The 23413-nt window shown below is 43.5% G+C and overlaps 1 protein-coding gene across 1 annotated transcript in view; it reads left to right on the plus strand.

Annotated features, from left to right (window-relative positions):
• DOCK8 (dedicator of cytokinesis 8) overlaps positions 1 to 23413 on the plus strand; it is a 193688-nt gene that overhangs the window by 155141 nt on the left and 15134 nt on the right. Inside the window, 10 exon segments of the mRNA XM_042782993.1 lie at positions 686 to 761; positions 764 to 838; positions 3789 to 3894; positions 5046 to 5238; positions 17195 to 17261; positions 17264 to 17337; positions 19179 to 19311; positions 20082 to 20162; positions 20165 to 20213; positions 22056 to 22146. Coding sequence (XP_042638927.1) covers positions 686 to 761; positions 764 to 838; positions 3789 to 3894; positions 5046 to 5238; positions 17195 to 17261; positions 17264 to 17337; positions 19179 to 19311; positions 20082 to 20162; positions 20165 to 20213; positions 22056 to 22146 — 945 coding nt within the window.

Raw genomic sequence — 23413 nt, forward strand, 5'->3', positions numbered from 1 at the left:
TTTTCATCAAAGCTTAGCAGCCTCTAACTCAGCATGCTGCAGTCAGCCTTGCTCTTGTATGTCTAGATTTTGCTCTGTTCTTTTGGAATTTCCATTTGTGGTCATGTTTATGAGCGTGCTTGAATGACAGTAAAAGATAAATTGGACCAAGGAAGAAAGGCCAGGACCTCAGAATATACCAGGGATGACTATTTAAAAGTCTTTGGCTATTTCTCAGGGACCCTTGGGATTGCCATATTTTTCTGTGAGCCTAGAAGGAAAGGGAGAAGAGTAAGTGGCTGCTTGCCTGTCGTCCAGAATCTGAAAAATCCTTTCCCTGGGGGCACTATTTCTCTCTGAAGTTTAAATAGAGCCCCAAGAAGAGGAATCTTGGTACAAAAGGATAAAACCTGTGGCCCAACTTTGTAAGAATATTCCAGCCTTCCAGCATGGAGGCAGCCCAATCCTAAATTAAAATTTAAAGGGAGCTGGCGGTACAAGGCACAATTTATGTCGGAGCTCTATCCATTTAAATAATAAGCTGACTTCAGTGCAGAGTGCAGCTCACATTTCATCGAGAGGAAAGGAAACGAGGGAGACGTGTGGGGGTGGGAGAACATCAGCAGGTGTTGGTGTCTGGCTCCACCATCTTCTCTTATCTAACAGCTGAGTGCCTCTTCTTTGTTCCGTTTTCTTCCTAGTGCAGAACTTTGCAAGAGTAAAGATGCAGGTAACCATGTCTCTGGCATCTTTGGTGGACAAAGCACCAGACTTTAATGAGGAAATCTGAGAAGATCCTTGAGGACAATTTTGGCCTACGCAGAAGAGGACACAGCCATGCAGACCACTCTTTTCCCCATCCTGGTAGGCTGAAGGGCGGGCCTGGTCTCCTCCAGGGTTTGGCATCAGCCAGTTGTAAAGTCACAGATATATTGTCTCTGTGAGTCAGAATCAACATGATGGCAACTGGTTATATAGATACATATACACAGACATGTTGCTTGGTGCCACCAAGTTGGTACAGCTCATAGCATCCCTGTGTACAACCGAGGGAAACAGTCTTTGCTGTGTTTGAGCTCATTGTTGCAGCTACTGCATCAGTGCATCTTGTGGAGGGTCTTCCCCTTTTTCACTGACCCGCTCCTTCAGCAAGCATGACGTCTTTCTCCATGGACTGGTCCCTCCTGCTAACACATCTAAAGAATGTGGGACAACCCAAATATATATAAAACCCATTGCCATCAAGTTGATTCTGACTCATAGCGACTCCCGTAGGGTTTCCAAAGCTGTAAATCTTCATGGAAGCAGGCTGCCTCATCTTTCTCCCATGGAATAGCTGGTGGGTTCAAATTGCTGACCTTTTGATTAACAGCTCAATGCCTTAAACACAGCACCACCAGAGCACTGTATGTATAATATATATGTGTTTATACACACACACATGTATACATATTTATATATGCATATATGTATATGTGTATGTATGTACATATGTATTATGTAGTTGTTGAGTCAGCTCCAACTCATGGTGACCTTATGTATAACAAGAATGAGACACTGCCTGGTCCTGTGCAATCTTCACGAATTTTGGTGTGTTTGAATCCACTGTTGTGACTGTTGTATCCCTCTCGTGGAGGGTTCCTCTTGTTCTCACTGACCCTCTGCTTTACCAGATTGATGTCCTTTTCTAGCCATCGGGCTTTCCAGATGAGGAGTCTAAAGTAACCGAGCCAGTCTCACCAGGCTCATTTCTAAGGAACTTTCGGGCTCTGTATCTCTATTATATATGCATAATGCACATATCTATTACGTATACACACATGATGCATCTGCAGGTGTCTGCTGCATATATGCATAATATACATATCTATTATGTATACACACACATGATGCATCTGCAGGTATCCGCTGCCTGCCCAGTATGCTCTGATAGATAGCACACGAGTAAATCCACCCTTGTCCCTAGCTTCAGATTGCTAACAGTTTATTTAGAGAGCTCAGTTTCAAAACAATTAGGAGGCAACACAAGACAGCTAATACCTAAGGGCCGAGTGTGTGGTAAGAAACCAAACCCAATATAAGGTTAGAGAGAGGGGGTTGGGAAGTGAATAAACAGTTGAGTGGCTAGGTTTTGTGAACATCTAAACGAAAACCTTCATGGTAGGGGTAAGAGTAGAAGCCTGGGCTAGAAATAGCTCTGAGGGGAAGAGTAAGGGGAAATTACAAGTAGTGGTGAGAATGAATTGAATGTAAGGGTTTGGGAAAGGGACCACCTGGACTGGTGGGAGTACTGAATATAAGGAAGGGCCGAGTCAGAGAGTTGTTGCTGTTGCTGTTGTTAGGTGCTGTTGAGTCAATTCTGACTCATAGTGACCCTACAGGACAGAGTGAAACTGCCCCATGGGGTTTCCTAGACTATGATCTTTATAGGAACAGATCACCAGGTCTTTCTCCCCCAGAGCCACGGGAAGGATTGAACTGCTGACGTTAACCAAGCGCTTAACTATTGTTCTACCAGGGCCCCTTGGAAATTTGTGAGACAGTAATCTCTTTCATCTCTATTACAATGCCTGACAGGGTTCTAGCATGTCTCATTTCTCTTTCAACTGCAGTTCCTAATCTAACTAAACGCAACACACTGCCATCAAGTCAATTCCAACTCATAGGGTTTCAAAGACTATAAATCTTTACAAAAGTAGATTCCCTCATCTTCCTCTCACAGAGCAACTGGTAGGTTTGAACAGCCAACCTTCTGGTTAGCAGCCAAATGCCTTACCCACTATACCACCAGAGCTTCCAACCTAGAGCCTCCTATATGGAAGGCTCTCAATTAAGTGTGTACTGAATGAATGTCTGAGTGCTTTTCTTCCTTACTGCGGTCTGAGAGCACTGTCTGCTCAGAGTCTGTCCTGTCCTGTCCTCTGCAGTGTTGCATCCTCCTTCTCAGAATCTTTCTCCTCTCTTCTTCTCTTCCCTTTCATCTCAACCCCACTCTTTGTAACCTCATTATTTATGCAGAGATACCCATCAGCCACTCCTCGGAAGGAAGGTTGGGCAATCCTACTTCCGTAGTGATACTGCCTCAGAAACCCAAGGAGGGGTCGCTATGAGTCGGAGCTGACTTGATGGCACATAACAACAACAATACAACAACAACTCTCCAGCAAGGAGGCTCAGCAAAATACAGACAGTTTAATGGAGGTCTTCAATGCCTGGCCCCAATGCAAGGAATCTAGTGGTGGAATGTTAGGAAGCCCCAGGAAGCTGGTGCAGAGAAGGGCAGGACAAAGATTCTGCAGCTGAACCCTTGTCAGGGTCTGCAGACCCAGACCCAGCCAGAGTTACCTGTCCTCCGTGCTTCAGGCTCCCCTGGCCACTTCTCAGTTGGCTTTTGTCATTCAGAACAAGTGGTAGCAAGTTTTCAAAACTCTTGAGTCAGGGGGAACATCCAGGAAGCTCCTGAGACTTGGGACTTAAGCCGAGGTCCCCAACTACCTCCTACTTGGTAGTAAGAAGCCCTGATACACCAGTGTAGGGTGTAGCGCTGTTCAGTCTGGAAATAACTGAACCTAGTTTAAACCAGAATGAGGTGGAGAGGGAGACATGAGGATTTAGGGCTAATTCATAGATCCCAAGGGCTGACTCACACCTGGGCCTCAGAAGCATGTGGCCTGGCGAAGATGAAGGCCAGGAGATTCTGGTCTAGACGCCCTGCTGCTCAGCTCTCTGCTATCTGCTTGCACTTCCAGTGATATACAAACTCCTTACATGGACCGTGAAGCCACGATCATTGAGTACTTCTGCTTTTTCGCTGGTGGAGAAGCTTCTGTGCAATCTGAATAGCATTTTATATGACATGGTGAAAATGAAGGAATTTCAGGAAGATCCTGAGATGCTTATGGACCTCATGTACAGGTAAGCTTTTCTGGAAAAATCAAAAGGGGCTCACTGGAGGGTCTAGGATTTGTCACTCTGGAGTCCTTACTAATGTGATGTTCACGGGCAATGTGGATACACTGTTTTGGATGACAGCCAGTAGAAGTTAATAGAAATTAAACACTCAGAGTTCGTAGACCCATCTATAAGCTTTCAAAACCATCCCCCTAATTCAAAGTGAGGAACCTATTTTGTAGGAGTGTCTTCTACTGTTTGGATTCCTGGGTGGTGTAAATAGTGAATGTGTTTGACTGCTAACCAGAAGATTGGCAGTTTGAGTCCACCCAGAGGCACCACAGAGGAAAGGCCTGGCAGTCGGTTTCTAAAACTTCAGCCATTGAACACTGCGGAGCACAGCTCTGCTCTGACACACACGGGGCCACCATCAGTCGGTCGACTCCCTGACAACTAGTTTATCTTCTACCTCCCAGAGAGTGAGAGAAAAAATGATCAATTGTTACGCAGTACACCCAGGTGGTTTTGTTCCAATCATATCCTAACATGGCTGCATAGTTTACTTTAGCAATCATGTACTCTGTAGTATAAAACCCAGCTTCAAGGTCCTGGTTCAGGAGAAACTATAGAGGAAGAATAGTCCTGATGTGCATCGTAAGAAGGGAAATACTTTTGTTTTCTGTTGTTATTTTGAGAGAAAGGAATGAAAAGAAATCCATCTATCAGGTCTTTTTTCCCATAAAGTTTTTTGTTGTTGTTGTTTTGAACCATTCAGTAAATTTCAACTCAAAAGGACCCCATGTGACCCCATGTGACTGCCCCATATGGTTTTATAGGCTGTCATCTTTATGGGAGCAGATCACCAGGTCTTTCTCCCACGGACCTGCTGGTGGGTTCAAACTGCATAACTTTTGGTTGGCAGCCGAGTGCCTAACCATTGCGTCACCAGGGCTGCTATGAATTTTCACTAAATGTGTTTTTGTAGGCTCCAGCTCACCCTAGACATGGCATGAAAATAGCTGCGTTGATAAATGTTTGCCTTTTCTCTCATTTTTCAAATATGTAGCAAAATTCTTGAGTGGGGGAAGACTCATGGGAAAAAGTGGCCCCCGCCTGGTAGAATAACAGTGTCACAGACTGGTTGTCCTTGAATCTCTTTTTCACCGTCTCTTCAGAATTGCCAAGAGCTACCAGACTTCTGCTGACCTGCAGCTGACCTGGCTGCAGAACATGGCAGAGAAGCACACCAAGAGGAGGTGCTACACGGAGGCCGCCATGTGCCTGGTGCATGCAGCTGCCCTGGTGGCTGAGTACCTGAGCATGCTGGAGGACCACAGCTACCTGCCCGTGGGCAGCATCAGCTTTCAGGTGCAGAGTGAGCTCAGCTTTTAATTTGGAGCAGTGGTGGGGAGGCAATTTCGCTGCCACCAGGGAGCACTTGGAGACATTTTTGGGTGTCGCAACTAGGGGTAAGGAAGGGTGCTACTGGCATCTGGTGGGTAGAGGCCAGGGATGCTGCTGAACATCCTAAGGGCACAGGACATCCCTCTGCAAAGAGTTATCCAGCCTCAAATGTCAATAGTACCAGTCCTTTTACCATCTTTCATTATTATTATTATTATTTATGCTTATTTTTTACTATAGTAATAACTGAAATTGTCAAGGATTTCATATTACTTGGATCCACAGTTAACACCCATGGAAGCAGCAGTCAGGAAATCAAATGATGTATTGCATTGGGCAACTCTGCTGCAAAAGACCTCTTTAGAGTGTTAAAGAGCAAAGAGGTCACTTTGAAGACTAAGGTGCGCCTAACCCAACCATGATCTTTTCAGTCACCTCATATGCATGTGAGTGCTGGACAACGAATAAGAATGACTGCAAAAGAGTTGATGCCTTTGTGATGTGGTGTTGGCAAAGAAGATACCATGGACTGCCAGAAGAATGAACAAATCTGTCTTGGAAGAAGTGCAGCCAGGATGCTCCTTAGAAGCAAGGATGGTGAGACTTTGCCTCTTATACTTTGTACAGGTTATTAGGAGGGACCAGTCCCTGGAGAAGGACATCATGCTTAGTAAAGTAGTTGGTCGGTGAAAAACAGGAAGAACCTCAAGGAGATGGATTGACACAGTGGCTGCAACAATGGGTGCAAGCATGGCAACGATTGTGCAGGACCAGGCAGTGACATGAGGTCACTATGAGTTGGAACTGACTCGAGAACAGGTAACAACAATAACATAATAATATTCGATTGAAGTCAAGTCAGCTCTGACTCATGATGACCCCATGTGTATCAGAGTGAACAGTGCTCTGTAGGGTTTTCAGTGACTGCAGAAGTAGATCATCAGGCGTTTCTTCTGACGCACCTCTGGGTGGACTTGAACCTCCAGCCTTTCTGTCAGCGGCCAAGGATGTTAACTCTTTGTACCACCAGTGACTCCAATAGTGATGATGTACTGTAATATGGTATGGGAGCTCTAGTGGTGTAGTGCCTAAGGCTAACCATAAGGCTAGCAGTTTAAACCCATCAGTCACTCCTCGGAAGGAAGATGGGGCAATCTACTTCCGTAGCGATAGTGTCTCAGAAACCCAAGGAGGGGTTGCTATGAGTCGGAGCCGACTTGACGGCAGTGAGTCTGGTTTTTGGTTTTGTAATATGATATTACTACTTACATTATGATATTATTACATAATATAGCATTACTATTATAATAAAAGGAGCTCTGGTGGCGTAGTGCCTAAGGCATTTGACTGCTAACCAGAAGGATAGTGGTTCAAACCCACCAGCCACTCCTCGGAAGGAAGATTGGGCAATCTACTTCCTTAGTGATACCACCTCAGAAACCCAAGGAGGGGATACTATGAGTCAGATCTGACTCGATGGCAGTGAGTTTTTTGGGTTTTATTATAAATGATAATACTATAACAGTAATGTTTATCATATGTAGTCCTAATGGTACATAGAGTCGATAGGCACTTAGACACTCCCAAGTCAGAATCAACTCAATGGCAGTGAGTTTGGCTGTTTTAGGAAACTCTGTGAAGCTGACTAATACAGAAGATAATAGTATGACCATCCCACAGATGAAGGAACTGAGAGAGGAAGCAATATTTTCAGGGCATTTAAACTCTTTCTTTGGTCTCAAAGACTTGTGGTTGGCGCAGTAGACCGACCACCATAAAAGTTTTTCCCAGAGACTGGAGAAATGTTTGCCCTTATGGACTATTCGTTAGTTCCACTCCCCAACTCTCTAATCAAAATCAAGAATGAGCCAAATGGCCCTGGGATGGAAAATGAGAAAGGCTGAAAATAACCCATAATTGGCAAGGAACTTGTCTGCCAGACCTGAGAGTTGGCTTCAACTGGGAAGTGCGGTGGCCACTTTTGTACTGAATAGTTTAATGTGGTCTTTAAAAGCAAGACAAAAACCAGTTGTATAAGGACTTTTTTAAAAAAAGATGCAATCTTTGGAGATAACCGTCCCTGAAACCATGAACAATATAGCACCAGTAATAAAAGCTCTTTTTAGGCAAGATGCCCAAAGTCTTCTACAACTGTTTGCATTGTTCATGTGTGAAATTTACAGGACTGATTTTATGAAAGGCTTTGTTTCATTATTGTCCTTCCAGCACAATTTTGTGATGCTATCTGTGTGAACCAGAACAAGAAGACAGTTCCAAGTCACTTTCCCAGGCTTAGAGGATAAGTCACCAAAATACTGCTGGTAGAGCCAGACTTCTGATTTCCTACGACCTGTACATCTGCCGAGCCAGGTACTGCCACTTCTGACTGACTCCTCTTTCCTGTGGTCCTCACTAACAAAAACATGTGTTCCATGACTCCATTCCCAGCAAATCAATTTATTCTCAAACAGGAAGGCTTTTATATGCTCCTCTGAAGCCAATAGTTAAATTCTCATCCAAAAGCATAAAAATATTATGTCGCATTTTAAATCACATAAAAGTGAACAAGAAAGTTATAAAAACCATTTTAGATGTGTCTGCTTCTTTTGTCAAATTTATTTGGCCATGGGTATTATCAAGGATAAATAGTATAGTACTATTCTTTCAATCCCCAGGAATTCTTTTGGTTTACCATTTAAGGTTGAATTGTGTCATCCTCTTTTTTGTTTCAACAACTGAAAGATTTCTTCTTATTTTTTTATGCCTCATATCCAACTCAATGTGCTTTTATGTATTTTTATTTTATTGTATGTAGTAAATACATAAATACGTAAAAGCACATTTGCCATCTCAACATCATTTACATGTACAAGTCAATGACTGACTTGTGTTTGTGTGGAGCAGCTATCACCATTATCCATTTCCAAGTTTATCCATCACCCCTAACAAGCTCAGTGACCCCTAAACAATGGGACCCCCTTTCCACCTCCCTCTCATCATCCCTTCCTAACCACTAACCTACCTAGGTCTGTATACGAAACCAAACCAAACTCACTGCCGTTGAGTCTCATCTGACTCATAGTGACCCCTTCTTGGGTTTCCAAGGCAGTATCTCTATGGAAGTAGATTGCCCAACGTTCCTTCCAAGGCGTGGCTGGTGGTTTGAACCGCCAGCCTTCTGGTTAGCTGTCAAATGACTTAGGTCCTAAGCCACCAGAGTTCCCTAGGTCTGTATATGGTTCCCTATTCTAGATATCTGATATAAGTGAAATCTTACAATATTAGTCCTTTTGTGATTGACTTAGTTCACTCAGCATAATGTTTTCTAGGTTCATCCATGTTGTAGCATGTACCAGGACTTCATTTCTCTTTATGGCTGAGTAATATTCCATTGATATACGTACCACATTTTGTTTATCCATTCATCTGTTGATGGATCCAATGAATATATTTTAATTGTTTATTTAAATGTTACTTGCTTGTTGTAATTGATTTTTGGGTTTAGTGAGCTTTACAGTGGTGCAGTGAATTACTTGGTATGGCTCTTCCAGGCTTGGTCTTTGTGACTCCCACCAGATGACTGGGTGGTACTATGCAAATATAAGGTGCTTGTGGCCTACCACAAGTAGTAATGTGAATAAGGTACATGGACATTGTGGGAATGGGGCCATGCAAATAAGATGTATAGAATTCTAATGTGAGGATTGGTTAGTTTTGTCATTCTGCTAGGCTTAAAATGAGCCCCACTAGAGACAGAAGGCTGGCAGTTCAAACCCACCAGCCACTCCTCGGAAGGAAGATTGGGCAATCTACTTCCATAGTGATACTGTCTCGGCAACCCAAGGCGGGATCGCTATGAGTCGGGGCTGACTTGACGGCACACAACAACAACAACAACAAAGAGACAGAAGGGGGGATGCCACTGCCATCAAGAGAAAAGAGCTGGAGATAGAATAGAGCACATCCTTGAACTTGAGATCTCTGCACTGGACCCCCTTAGCAGAAAGACAGCAGAGATGACTGGCAGTGACCTGGTGGCAGTGGAGGCAAGCAGAGGAGCAGCCTTGCCAGCCCATGGAGTGAGAAAGCTGTGTGCCCTTGGGCAGGAGTCTTGCTGGCAGAGTGGGATGCACCTAGGTGTACTATCGGCAGAGCTAAAAGACCTTTGTAACACTTGTCGGAGTAGGGCAGAGGCCAAGGGTCAGTGAGGTATGTCTGAGGGCATAGCAGAAGGGAGGCTGTCCTGATGGAAGAATTGTATCCTGAGAATGTTCCTGAACCTGAATTGTATTCTATTACTTCCCTAAAAACAACCCCATAATCATGAGTATTGTCTGTGAGTTCTGTGTGGCCGTTGCAACAAATTATCGAACCCAGCAGAGAAGGTAAGTGAGTACAGTGAGAGGAATGATTGGTGTCAGAACTGGTAAATAAGTTGAAAGGTGGTGGGATGTCTGGTCTCATAGGAATAAGGCTTAGGCTGCTGCTGCTGATTCTGTCTCCCCCTTGTGAGGTTGGAGGAGGTCAGAAGATGCTTCCCCCATATCCTTTTTGCACTTACTATGCTAATTTCACCTAGCAGTTAGTGAATTTGCTTATAAGAGACATGTCAACACGAGACAGAATGGATAATCTACAGCTAACAGGGAAACTCCACATTGTCCTTGCCTGGGGCATATATGGCTGTATCTTCATACATCTCCATTCATTCATTCTTTTAGGTAATGTCTATTGAGCACTTATTCTGCCTCAGTGGTTTTACTTTCTAGCCAGAGAAAAAGAAGTCATACAATTAACTAGCCCATCCTTATTCAATTACAATTATGATCAGTGCTATTTAAAAGATGCACAAGATGCTATGAGCATTTATAACATGACCTACTCTAGAGAGTCAGCGTTGGTGGTTCAGTGGTAGAATTCTCTCCTCCCATGTGGGAGACCTGGGTTCACTTTTGATCATTGCACTCCATGCTCAGCCACCACCCATCTGTCAGTGGAAGCTTGCATGTTTCTATGATGCTAAACAGGTTTCAACAGAGCTTCCAAACTAAGAGAGACTAGGAAGAAAGGCCTAAGACCTGGTGCTCTACCTCTAGGAATCAGCCAGTGAAAACCCTATGGATTGCAACTGTCTGATCCACAACCAACCATGGGGATGGGTCAGGATTGGGCAGTATTTTGTTCCATTGTGCATGGGGTCATTGTGAGTCCAAGCCAACCCCATGGCAGCCAACAACAATCTAGGGGGAAGGAGAAAGCTCAGAAGGATGGGGAAGGGGAAGGAAAGGAAGAACAAAGCATGACAGCTTCATGAACATGGGGAGGTAGATGTTCTCAGATGTAGAAGAGAAGCCAAATGATGCTGATGTTAATGTATCCATTCCGTTTTCTTTCAAAGGAGACATAGCAAGTGAGTCTGCAAATGTGCAGTTGCAAAGACACAACACCCAATTTGACTGCCCTAAGCCAAAAATCTATTTCATCAACTCGCCTGTGGATGGAAGGAGAGAGCACTCACTTAAGGCCAAACTGGCCGTGGGGCCCAAACCATGTTACCACTACTTCCTGCCTCTGCTTTCTGCTTCCTTCTCCACAGGTACTGGTATATGTCCAGGAGAAAAGTAATGCTGACCTCCTGCAGTTGCTAAGAAATTCTCAGAGTGTCCTTTTGGCTCTGATTGGGTCATGTACCCATCCCTGAATCAATAATAATGCCCAGGGAAATATTGTGCTCTAATTGGCTGAGCTTGGGTCCCTGGAGTTAGGGGTGGTTCCCCAGAAGAAAGTCAGGATGTTTGACCTTAGAAAGATGAAGGCAGTCTGGGCATCATTAACAGCAGATACTCATTGTTGATTTCTTAAATACTCTGTGTTTTCATTTTCAACCTTGTTCTGCTCCAATAAAAGTGAGGCTTTGGAAAATAATTAGATACTGAAGATAAATAAATCTGTGCAAGGAAAAGAGCTTTGAGGCCAGTGGATTCCAAGGAACTGAGCTATCCCAAGTTCTTTGCCCCAGGGTGTAATATTTATTTCATATATGTGGATCAGGACAATGTGACTTTTACCTCCTGAATTCTGAAACCAGGATAGTCTTCCCAGAACATATTCCCTCTGACTACAGCTTATAAGGCTACAAACTTCAAGTCCGTTCCTCTCCATGTGGAAAATTGCATACAATTATAGTAGTATTGGTTTTGTGGCTATTAGATTCTTTCAAATTTTCTGAAATTCAACTGAGTCTCTTAGACCTTCTGTTATCTCCAATTCAGAAGCACCAGTATAGAGAAGCCAAGTTTGGAAGAAAGATTGGTAAAAAAGATTTTGAGAAGCCCCTGGATTCCCACAACTGCATTTCACTATCAGATGTGAAAGGACAGGGCAGTGATGGCTGCCACTTTGTTTGCTGGTTTCTTCAGGAGCATATTTGTTGGTGGTGGTGTTATTGGAAATATACACAGCAAAACATATTCTGGTTCAACAGTTTTTGTGTGTACAATACATGACATTGATTATGTTCTTCAAATTGTGCATACATTCTCACTCTCAGATGTCTCCTTGTTGGTGGCTAAGGTTGAGTCACTTGCTCTTATGTGCTAGGTCAGGAGGCAGTTTGGCTTTATCTCACAAGCCAACTCTGTGCTGAAAGAACTTTGACATATTTCTTTCACTCCATAACTAATGTAGTTCACTCCATAACTACATGTAGTTGATTAGTTACCATAAGCACAGTTGCCATGAGCATGGGCAGGAAGGGTGGCATGTGCACTACCTGTGATCCCTAAGCTCAGATGATGTCTTACTGTGGGGTCTCAGGAAGAGCAAAACCAATGAGACATGTATATATAGAGAAAGAAAGAATGAGAAAGAGAGATTACTTCAAGGAAATGGCTAACATAATTGTGGGGCTGACATGTCCCAAATTTGTAGGTCAGGTAGCAGGCTGGGGACCTCTGCTGGCTCACAGATTGTGAGGGCTGACAAATCCAGTATCTGGCCAGAGACTTTTGCAGGCTTATGTTCCAGGAACCAGAAGTCAGACAATGAGAAGAGGGCAAGGTCAAGAGAGAGAGAGAGAACACAGGCTTTGCCAGGATATCCATTTATATACTGGAGACAGGCCACGCCCCCTAGGAAACGCCCCTTCCAATTGATTGGCTGCTCACATCTGATCACAAAATGGAAGGTAATTACATAGTGACTAAGAACCATAGCCAAGCCAAGTTGACACATAGCATTAACCATCACAGAAGGCTTTCTTTCCATCCCATGGTCTACCTGCGTTTCTCCCACATCTATGAGCTAGGTGGAAGAAAATAACTCTTGACCTGTCAAGAGTATGCAAGTTGCTGCCAAGGCCAGGATGGTGGGGGTGCAAATGAAGCACCCAGGGTATAAATTTTAAGGAGGTGCTCACTCTCAAGGTTGAGCAAGTGCAGGGTTGGCATGGACACTACCCAGAGAGGGAATGCCTCCTTAAATTTTGCATCCTGGGTGTTTCACTTGCCTCCCCCTGGTCCTGCCCCTTGTCACTTGATTCTCTGCTAGCACTCTACACTCTGTAGTTTATATAAAGGTGTACTGTGTAGAAAAGAACAAAATTGTTGTGGGCAAAACATCAGTAAATGCTGTATCTCCATAAAATAACTATAAAGAAGATGCTTTGATTTGTTGTTGTTGTATAAAATTGTGGCCATTCATCTGAAATTAATTCAGTAGTAGCAACCTACTTCAGAACAACATCCCCAAAGTTGAAGTTCCCTCAGCTGCTGAACCAACACTCATCTTTCAGTTTGTCATACTGTGGTGGCTTGCATGTTGCTGTGAGGCTGGAAGCTATGCCACTGGTATTTCAAACACCAGCAGGGTCACCCATAGTGGACAGGTTTTAGTGGAGCTTCGAGACTAAAACAGACTCAGAAGAAGAAAGGAGCCATCCACTTCTCAAAGAACTGGCCAGTGAAAACCTTATGAATAACAGTGAAATACTGTCTGATCTATTACTGGAAAAATTTACGAATAGCCTTGAAACATTGTCTGATCTAGTGCCAGAAGATGAGCCCCTCAGGTCAGAAGGCACTCAAAATACAACGGGGGAAGAGCTGCTGCCTCAGAGTAGAGCGGACCATAATGATGTGGTGGAGTAAAGCTTTCAGGACCACGATTTGCTGATATGTCATGGCTCAAAATGAGAAGACACGGCTGCAAACATCCATTAATAATCAGAATATGGGATGTATTAAGTATGAATCTAGGTAAATTGGAAGTTGTCAAAAATGAAATGGAATGCATAAAGATCAATATCCTAGGCAACAGTGAGCTGAAATGGACTGGTTTTGGTCATTTTGAATCAGACAACCATATGATCTACTATGCTGTGAATGACAAATTGGAGAGGAATGGCGTGGCATTCATCATCACAAAGAATGTTTCAAGATCTATCCTGAAGTACAGTGCTGTCAGTGATAGGATAATATCCATACACTGACAAGCAAGACTAGTTAATACTACTATTATTCAAATTTACACACCAGCCACTAAAGCCAAACACAAGGAAATGGAAGATTTTTACCAACTTCTACAGTCTGAAATTGACCGAACATGCAATCAAGATGTATTAATTATCACTCGTGATTGGAATGCAAATGTTGGAAACAAAGAAGAATCATCAGTAGTTGAAAACTATGGCTTTGGTGATAGAAATAATGCTAGTGATCGCATGGTAGAATTTTGCAAGACCAACAACGACTTACTCATTGCAAATACTTTTTTGAACAACATAAATGGCAGCTGTATACATGGGCTTCACCAGATGGTGTACACAGGAATGAGATTGACTACATCTGTGGAAAGAGGCTATGGAGAAGCTCAATATTTTCAGCCAAAACAAGGCTAGAAGCTGACTGTGGAACAGACTATCAACTGCTCATATGCAAGTTCAAGTTGAAGCTAAAGAAAACGAAAGTCTACAAGAGCCAAAATATGACCTTGATTATATCCTTGAATTAGAGACCATCTAAAGAATAGATTCAATGTATTGAAAACCAATGACCAAAAACCAGAGGAATTGTGGGATAACATAAAAAAAATCATCCATGAGGAAAGCAAAAGGTAATTAAAAAGACAAGAAAGGAAGAAAATAGCAAAACAGATGTCAGAAGAGACTCTGAAACTTACCCTTGAACAGAGAGTAGCTAAAGTGGATGGAAGAATCAACAGGATAAAAGGGCTGAACAGAAGATTTCAAACAGCAACTTGAGAAGACAAAGTCAAATACTATAATGAAATGTGCAAAGACCTGGAGTTAGAAAACCAAAAGGGAAGAACACACTCAGCATTTCTCAAGCCGAAAGAACTGAAGAAAAAATTCAAGCCTCAAGTTGTAATGTTGGAAGATTCTATGGGCAAAATATTGAGTGATGCAACAAATATCAAAAGAAGATGGAAGAAATACACAGTCACTCTACCAAAAAGAACTGGTTGTTGTTCATCCATTTCAGGAGGTGGCATATGATCAAGAACCAATGGTATTGAAGGAAGAAGTTGAAGCTGCACTGAAGGAATTGGTGAAGAACAAAGCTGCAGAAATAGACAGAATACCAATTGAGATGTTTCGACAAATGGATGCTGCTCTGGAGGCACTCACCTGACTATGTCAAGAGATTTGGAAGACAGCTACCTGGCCAACTGATTGGAAGAGATCCATATTTGTACCCATTACAAAGAAAGGTAATCCAACAGAATGTAGAAATTATTGAACAATATCATTAATATCACACACAAGTAAGATTTTGCTAAAGATAATTCAAAAACGATTGCAGCAGTATACTGGCAGAGAACATCCAGAAATACAAGCTGGATTCAAAAGAGGATGTGGATTGAGGGATATCATAGCTGATGTCAGATGGATCTTAGCTCTAAGTAAAGAATACTAGAAAGATGTTTACTTGTGTTTTATTGACTATGCAAAAGCATTTCATTCTGTGGATCATAACAAATTATGGATAACATTGAGAAGAATAGAATTCTAGAACATTTAATTGTACTCATGAGGAACTTGTACATAGAACAAGAGGCTGTTGTTCGAACAGAACAGGGGGATACTGCATGGTATGCAATCAGGAAGGGAGCGTGTCAGGATTATGTCCTTTCACCGTGCTTATTCAATCTGGATGCTGAGCAAATAATCCAAGAAGTTGGACTGTATGAAGAAGACTGTGGCATCAGGATTGGAAGAAGATTCATTAACCTCCAATGTGCAGATGACACAACTTTGCTTGCTGAAAGTGAGGATGACTCGAAGCACTTACTGATGAAGATTAAAAGCTACAGTCTTCAGTATGGATTACATCTCAACATAAAGAAAATGAAAATCCTCACAACTGGACCAATAAGCTGCATAATGATAAATGGAGAAAAGATAGACATCGTCAAAGATTTCATATTACTTGGTTCTATAATCAACACCAATGGAAGCAGCAGTCAAGACATCAGATGACGTATTGCACTGGGCAAATCTGCTGCAAAAGACCTCTTTCAAAGAGCAAAGATATCTCTTTGAAGACTAAGGTGCATCTAACCCAAACCATGGTGTTTTGAATCACCTCATATGCATGTGACAGCTGGACAGTGAATATGGAAGACCAAAGAAGAGTTGATACTTGTGTTGTGGTGTTGGCAAAGAATATTGAAAGTAACATGGACTGCCAGGAACTCTGGTAGCATAGTGCCTAAGGCACTTGACTGCTAACCAGAAGGCTGGCAGTTCAAACCCACCAACCACTCCTTGGAAGGAAGGTTGAGCAATCTACTTCCATAGTGATACTGCTTCGGAAACCCAAGGAGGGGTCGCTATGAGTCAGGTCTGACTCAACGGCACATAACAACAACAACAACAATAACAACAACAACATGGATTACCAGAACAACTAACAAATCTGTCCTGGAAGAAGTGCAGCCGGAATGCTCCTTGGAAGCGAGAATGGCCAGACTTCCTCTCACCTACTTTGGTCATGTTGTCAGAAGGGATCATTCCCTGGAGAAGGATATCATGCTTGGTAAAGTGGAAGGTCAACATAAAAGAGGAAGGCCCTCAACAAGATGGATTGACACAGTGGCTGCAACAATGGGCTCAGGTCTAGCAAGGCTTGTGAGGCTGGCACAGGACTTGACAGTGTTTCATTCTGTTGTGCATAGAGTCGCTGTGAGTCAGAGCTGACTCGATGGCACATAACAATGACAATAGCTGCTGAAACAAGGCATCCCAGTTAACTGTTAATTGGTCTTTGCCTTTTAAAAGCTGTGACCCCAACTGCATGCCTTGTCAGGTAGTTTATCCAAAGTACATTAACCAGTGTTACATTGTGGTAGATGTCCTAATGGACCTAAAGGTCCTAGGGAAAGGGTGGAGGACAGTGGTGGCTCAGTGGTAGAATTCTCACCTTCTATGCAGGAAATCCAGGCTCAATTCCTGGCCAGTATACCTCATGTACAGCCGCCATCTGTCTGTCCATGGAGGCTTGCATGTTGCTATGATGTTGAACAGGTTTCAGTGGAGCTCTCAAACTAAGACAAACTAGGAAGAAAAGCCTGGATTTCTATTTCTGAAAATCAGCTAAAACCTATGGAACACACAATGTCCAATCCTATTGTGCATAAGATCACCATGTGTCAGGGACTGACTCAACAGCAGCAACAACAGCAACAAGAAAAGTGTAATTATTAGGAAAGAAAAATGAGTTTTGAAGACCAGTTGCTCAGTGTGTCCTTTCAGAATGTGTGACGGCTAGAAACTCTTCTGGGTGGAATTACGGACCTCGCATAATCACAGGCTGGAGGGATTTTGAACCTCTTCAAGCCCTTCTTTTTGGGTTCCTATTGGTGCCACTCTTTAGCCTGGTTCTCCTGTGATCCCTTTCAGAACATCTCTTCCAACATACTGGAAAAATCTGCAGTCTCTGATGACACCCTGTCACCAGATGAGGATGGCTGTGCTCGGGCAGGTACTTCACAGAGAGCGGCCTGGTGGGCCTTCTGGAGCAAGCCGCTGAGCTCTTCAGCACGGTCAGTGCCCACCTTGGTCTCTTGGGGCTACTATTACACCATAAGTGGGTGGCTTCAAGACCAGAAATAATGCATTGTCTCACAGTTCTGGAAGCTAGACTTCCACATTCAGGATGTCAGCTCAGGCAGGTCCTTCCTTGTCATACCCCCAGAGTTCCTTGGCATTCCTCAATGTGTGTGTTTCCCTGCGGGTCTCCCTGTCTGTTCTCCTCTTCTATAACTCAGAAGGGATGAGGTTCAGGACCCACCCTACTCTGGTATGGCCTCATTAGCATATCAAAAGAGAGCCCCTATTTCCAACCAGGGCCATATTTACAGGTGCAGGGTTAGGATTTCAACAGGTATTTTTTGGGGACACAAGCCAATCCATATGAGTGCACTGAGAACCCTCTCAGGATGTGACCTCACATGTTCGGGCTGAACTCTTTCTATGGTCTTAACAGCCACACTTCATGACGGCACCACCAGGGCCAGGCAGCCAGCTCCAGGGCCAGGCATGCCGGGCAAGGCCTGGCTGGGAGGACTTTGATGTACCTAAATTAAATTAGCTCCTCGAGGGGAGGAGGGAGACAGCCTTTCATCAAATAACTTCTGGTTTTCAGTGCATGCCCATTGCTGGGCGGCAGTTTTGCAGTGTGATTTCCATTTAATAAAGGTGGAAATGAAGCCACAGAGAGGTGAAGTGACGTGCCCAGAGTTACACAATAAATGATGAGGCATGTTCGCTCTTTCATCTTCTCTCTCACAGCGAAAAAACTTGGAGAGGAGCCCCTGGGGCCAGGGGGAAGGTATGCATAGACAGTGTCTATCTCAGGACTATTACAACCCAGAACCAGCTCAGGAAAATGTGGGGAACCACTGAGACCCCTAGCTCGTTATCCTTGTTCTGGGTGTAAACGGTCCTATAAAGAACAAGAGATTATGCCATTGAGATTCAGGGCAGGAGAAAAAGAGTCTCTCACTCTTTTTGAATAATTCCCACTTCTTCTAGGTTTGAAACCAAGTTAATATTTAATACAGAGGCCTGGTGGTGCAATGATTAAGCGCTTGCTGCTAACTAAAAGGTCAGCAGTTGGAATCCACCAACTGTTCTGTGGGAGAAAAGACCTGGCCATCTCCTTCTGTAAAGATAACAGCCTAGGAAACCCTATGGGACAGCTCTACTCTGTCACATGGGGTCACTCTGGGTTGGAAACAACCTGATGGCACCCAACCCAACAATATTCAGTACTTTACTATGCTTAGCTGATCCGATTTTATTTTCATTCTTACATTATTCTTTCGTTTCTACTTTTCATTTCTAAGTTTCTTCCCTATCACTTCTGTGTATTTTATTTTTCGTTTTAGCTATACTCTCTCTGTCTGTCTCTGCCCCTCTCCCTCTCCCTCTCTTTCGCCTTTCCCTTACTTTTCCTTTCAGGTGTCAGAGAAAGTCCAGTATACTTTTGTTTTGCCTGGTGTTCAAGAAGTTCAAGAAAGTGAGCTCCTTGGAACACTCCTAACTCATTCTAGGCAAACACTAAGCACCTGGCTATGGCGGCTCCCTGGTGAAATGAAAATGCTCTAAGACAGCCTTTCTGAATCAGTTCAGTCCTGCTGCCCCCCCCCCCCCCAAAGCCCTTCCCCTATACACAGCATGGTGCAGGGCCATTTGAGTTTCCTGCAGTCTGACCTAAGGCCATCTCAATGATAGGAGTAGGTTCAGACCTCACACCTGCCTGTAAAACAAGTGGTGTGGACGGTACATCCATTCCCAAGTACATTGTGTGGACAATGAACTCTGCAGGTTCTTAAGTTTCCAGTGCTCTGAATTCTGTCGAACTTCTTTCTATTTCTGCAAGGGGGGCTTGTATGAGACAGTTAATGAGGTGTACAAGCTGGTCATCCCCATCCTGGAAGCGCACAGAGACTTCCGGAAGCTGACCTCCGTTCACAACAAGCTGCAGAAGGCCTTTGACAGCATCATAAACAAGGTAGGTACTGATCCTCACCAGCACTTCCTGGGACCTGGCAACAGACAACCCTGTTCTGAAGATGTGTACCCCCCTCCCTCTCTAGAAAACTATTTATCTTGAGCACATCAGTACATTAGCAGGGCAATGGTGGGCCGGTGGTAGAATTCTTGCCTTCCATACAGAAGACCCCTGGTTTGATTCCCGGCCAGTGCCCCTCGTGTGCAGCGACCACCTGTCTGTCAGTGGAGGCTTACACATTGCTATCATGGTGGTTTCAGTAGAGGTTCCAGATTTAGACAGACTAGAAAGAAAGACTGGCAGTCAGCCAGTGAACACCTTCTGGGTCTCAACAATCCAGTCCACAACAGATCATGGAGTTGGTGCAGGATTGGGCAGTGTTTTGTTCTGTTGTGTGTGGGGTCATCGTGAGTCAGGGGACAACAATGTCATTACTGTGCTCTCATCTACCAAACAGTGAAGGGCTGGGAATAAACAGGGAACCAGAATCCAGTGTGTGAGAGAAGAAAGCCAGAATCACCTTTTAACCAGGAAATGTGAGAATCGCTTTAAATTCACTTAGAAGAAATTCTAGACATCACTCATAGGATTTCTTTGCTTGTTATTCCCCAAGTTAATGCCATACACATTATACTCTTTTTAAAGGAATGATTTTTGTTTATAGTAACATGGGAATAGTATAACACAACAAGAACACATTCCTGCACTTGACAACCCAATGTACCTTATGTAACTAAGGGGAGGTTTTCTTATTTATTTTCTTCATCAGGAATGTAAAGAGAATGTTTGGAACCGACGTCCGAGTTGGTTTCTATGGATCCAAATTTGGGGATTTGAATGAGCAGGAATTTGCATAAAAGAGCCTACAATTACCAAACTTCCTGAGATCTCTCACAGACTAGAGGTAAGCAAACTGGTCTGTGTGCTTGACAATGGTATTTTACAATAAACAAGATGGAGTGGCTCATTAGAGGTCACGTTACAAAGTGCAAGTCATGGTTCATCACTGATCTATGTGATATTTTTTCACACTGCATTTATAACATGAAGATATTAGCTGAGGTCACCTGGTAAAGCAAAATTGGGACAGCTTTTCTCTAAGATCCTGTGTCTGGTTTTTAACATGGGTGAATTTATACTGTATTTATTTGCTAGACTTGCAATCCAAAATTCCATCCATGATTTGTGCTTTCTTATAATCCTGTCCAAATCTTAGTAATAAAGCTCGTAGCTTTAAGATTACAGTCTTGATTTTGAAGGAATACGGCCAAATTACTGAATGACCCTTAGGAAATGCTTCAGCCATTGGTTTGTTGTCACTGCAGGACAAATCCCATTTCCATCACAGAAAAGATGCTCAACAGTAGTGCACCGTGGGGCTCTGGAGCAGCTCCCTTCCTCCTGATTCAAGGAGTCCCCTATTTGGACAGTCCTGTTCATGGACTGGTGGCCCCAGCTCCAACCTATCATTTACATTAGATCCCTAATATCCCAGAATGGGGAAGCATGTTCTTGGAGGAAAGGATGGGGGAAAAGAGAAACAGCACAGGGAGGAGTCAGAAGAAGGAACATGGAAGTTGAAAGGGCCAGGCACTAAGAACTCAGGAAGAAAGCCAAGCAAAGCCCACTTAGGCTGGGTGACTGGGGTCCCCTGAGCTGACATCTCATGCTCTCTTGCTATTGCTTTAAATTTATTCTCTTTTAAAGCTCTAAAGCTTAAAACACTTTGATTGTCTAATTATTCTCGACACTATCCATCCATGCCAAATAAGACAAGGGACTTTTATGCTCATTTGACTCAAAAAAGAGTCAAGTGAGCATAAATGTGGTGCAAATGTGAATGAAAACCAAAAGGCTGGAGGTTCAAGTCTACCCAGAGACACCTTGGAAGAAAGTTCTGGTAATTTGCTTCTGAAAAATCAGCCATTGAAAACTCCATGGCACATAAGTCTATGCTGACACATTTAAGATTGCTTTGAGTTGGAGTCAACTGAATGGCAACTGGTTAGTAAGGTGAACAGTGTTAAACGGAGAATCAAGTGGCTGGGATCTGTTCCTAGTTCTCCTACTCATGAGCTGAACAACTCTGAGTAAGTTGCCAAACCTCCTTGAGCCATGGGTCCTTTAAGTCTTAAAAACAACAAAAACTAAAAAGAAAAGAAAGTTGTGATCAAGTCACTTCCAACTCATGGAGGCCCCTGTGAGTAAAAATAGCACTGTGCTCCTGTTTTCAATGGCTGATTTTTTGGAAAGAGATTGCCAGACCTGTCTTTGAAGGCACTTCTGGGTAGGCTCAAACCTTCACACTTTCGTTTAGCAGCCAAGTGCTTTAACCATTTGCAACACCCAAGGACTCCTTACTTAAGACTAGAGGCATAGATTTTGTCTTTTTGTGCACTGTGGTTTGCCACATTGTGGGAAACCTGGTGACCTCCAAGTTTCTACAGTATAAATGGAGAGAAGTAATGAGTACCATCTCTGAAGAGCTGCCTTAGAAAATATGATGACATTGGTTGAAGTGAAGGCCAAGCCTACACACTGCAAGTTGCAGTGCTGGACTTCCTTACATTTTTATTTTTGTCTCAGGAAATGCTGAACTTTGCTCATTAGCTCAGGAAGACTTTCAGTGATCAATGAGCAAATGCTACTTTACACTCATTCCAAATAGATTCCACTCCTGAGAAGACAAAGAGGTGCATTGCATTAAAATGACCTTTATGAACTGTTGGCTCCTCTTACAATGTGGGCATTCTACAGGCAGTGTTTTGGTACGGAATTTGTGGGAGTGATCAAAGACTCAACACCAGTGGACAAAACCAAGTGGGATCCTAACAAAGTATGGGGTCAGTCTGTACAAAATGGCCACCAGTCACTGAGTCCCCTTATTCTGCCCCAAGAACATAAGATGACCCTCTCTAGCTGGACTCTCTGAGTCACTTAAATGCAACCAGACATTCCTGTCCAGGGCTTAACTACTATTTGGTTAGATCTTTAAGAAACCATTCTCATAGGTGGAATCATCTGGGCACTGCTGTTTGTGCACCAACTGTGAGGCTGGCCCTGTGTGGGGCCCTTTACATATGTCCTTTCTTCTCATCCTTTGGCATCCCTTTAAAGAAGATTTTCTTGTTCTCATTTTACAGGTGAGAAAGTCTTTACAGTAAAGCAACTTTCCAAACTCATGCAAATAACAGAACCAGTACTTGAGCAGCTCTGTTGTCTCCAAACCCACACCATACTCCTCACAACCCTCCATGCCTTTCTACCAAACCATTAAACTGACCATTTAAAGCATTCTGCATAGACGCAGACTTCTCCCAGAAGTTCAGTGGCACCTTTCTTAGACTGTGGGCATTCCTCCCAGCCAGATGCAGTGTCATGTGCCTTTGGGTCTGTGATGGAAAAGGTGTGGGTTTTGGGCAATGACTGCCTGGCCAGCCCACCTCACATGAAAGAGCTTTCTCTGCTGCTGGAAACCATGCCAGTGCAAGGTGTTACAAAGGGTTGAGGCATGGAGGGCCTGTCACCTGCTGTCAAGCCTGTAAAAGGCAGGCCCTAACTCCTCCCTCAGTTCTCTCTCCCAAGATTTAGTAAAGGTGATACAAGTAGGGAAACATGGGCCAGATGGAAGGTTTTGTTTTTCTACACATTTCAGAGCACTTTCTCACTATAGATGCATTCCCTAGTCTGGGCTTGAAAGCAGGAGCTGTTGTAGAGTGGAGCTAAGTTTCAGACAGAGATGTCCTAAGTCCTCAGAAGAAAGGCTGGACCGTGCCCCATGATGGTCACTGCTCAGCATGTATTGCACAGGATCAGCCATGACACCACTGTACAGGGTGGTCTTATACCCTCTCTTAAGATGCTCCAAATAGGTGAGAGCTTTGGACAAGGGTCCAGACCAGAATTCCAACCAGATTTCATTACACTGACTCATGACTTACAATCTGAGGCCAGTAACCCCACCCCGCCCCTCAGAGCAGGGGTGTCTCAAAATCTGTGGCTCAGGTCATTCTTTTTTTATGTTTTAAAGAGGTCTTTTACTTTATTTCTCTCTCTTTTTTTTTTTAATTAGGATTTGGGTGAAGATTTACAGAGTAAATTCA

The sequence above is a fragment of the Orycteropus afer genome, unplaced genomic scaffold, assembly GCF_000298275.1.
Source record: "Orycteropus afer afer isolate SDZICR_OR568_19922 unplaced genomic scaffold, OryAfe1.0 scaffold00569, whole genome shotgun sequence".
In the NCBI taxonomy this organism is placed as follows: domain Eukaryota; kingdom Metazoa; phylum Chordata; class Mammalia; order Tubulidentata; family Orycteropodidae; genus Orycteropus; species Orycteropus afer.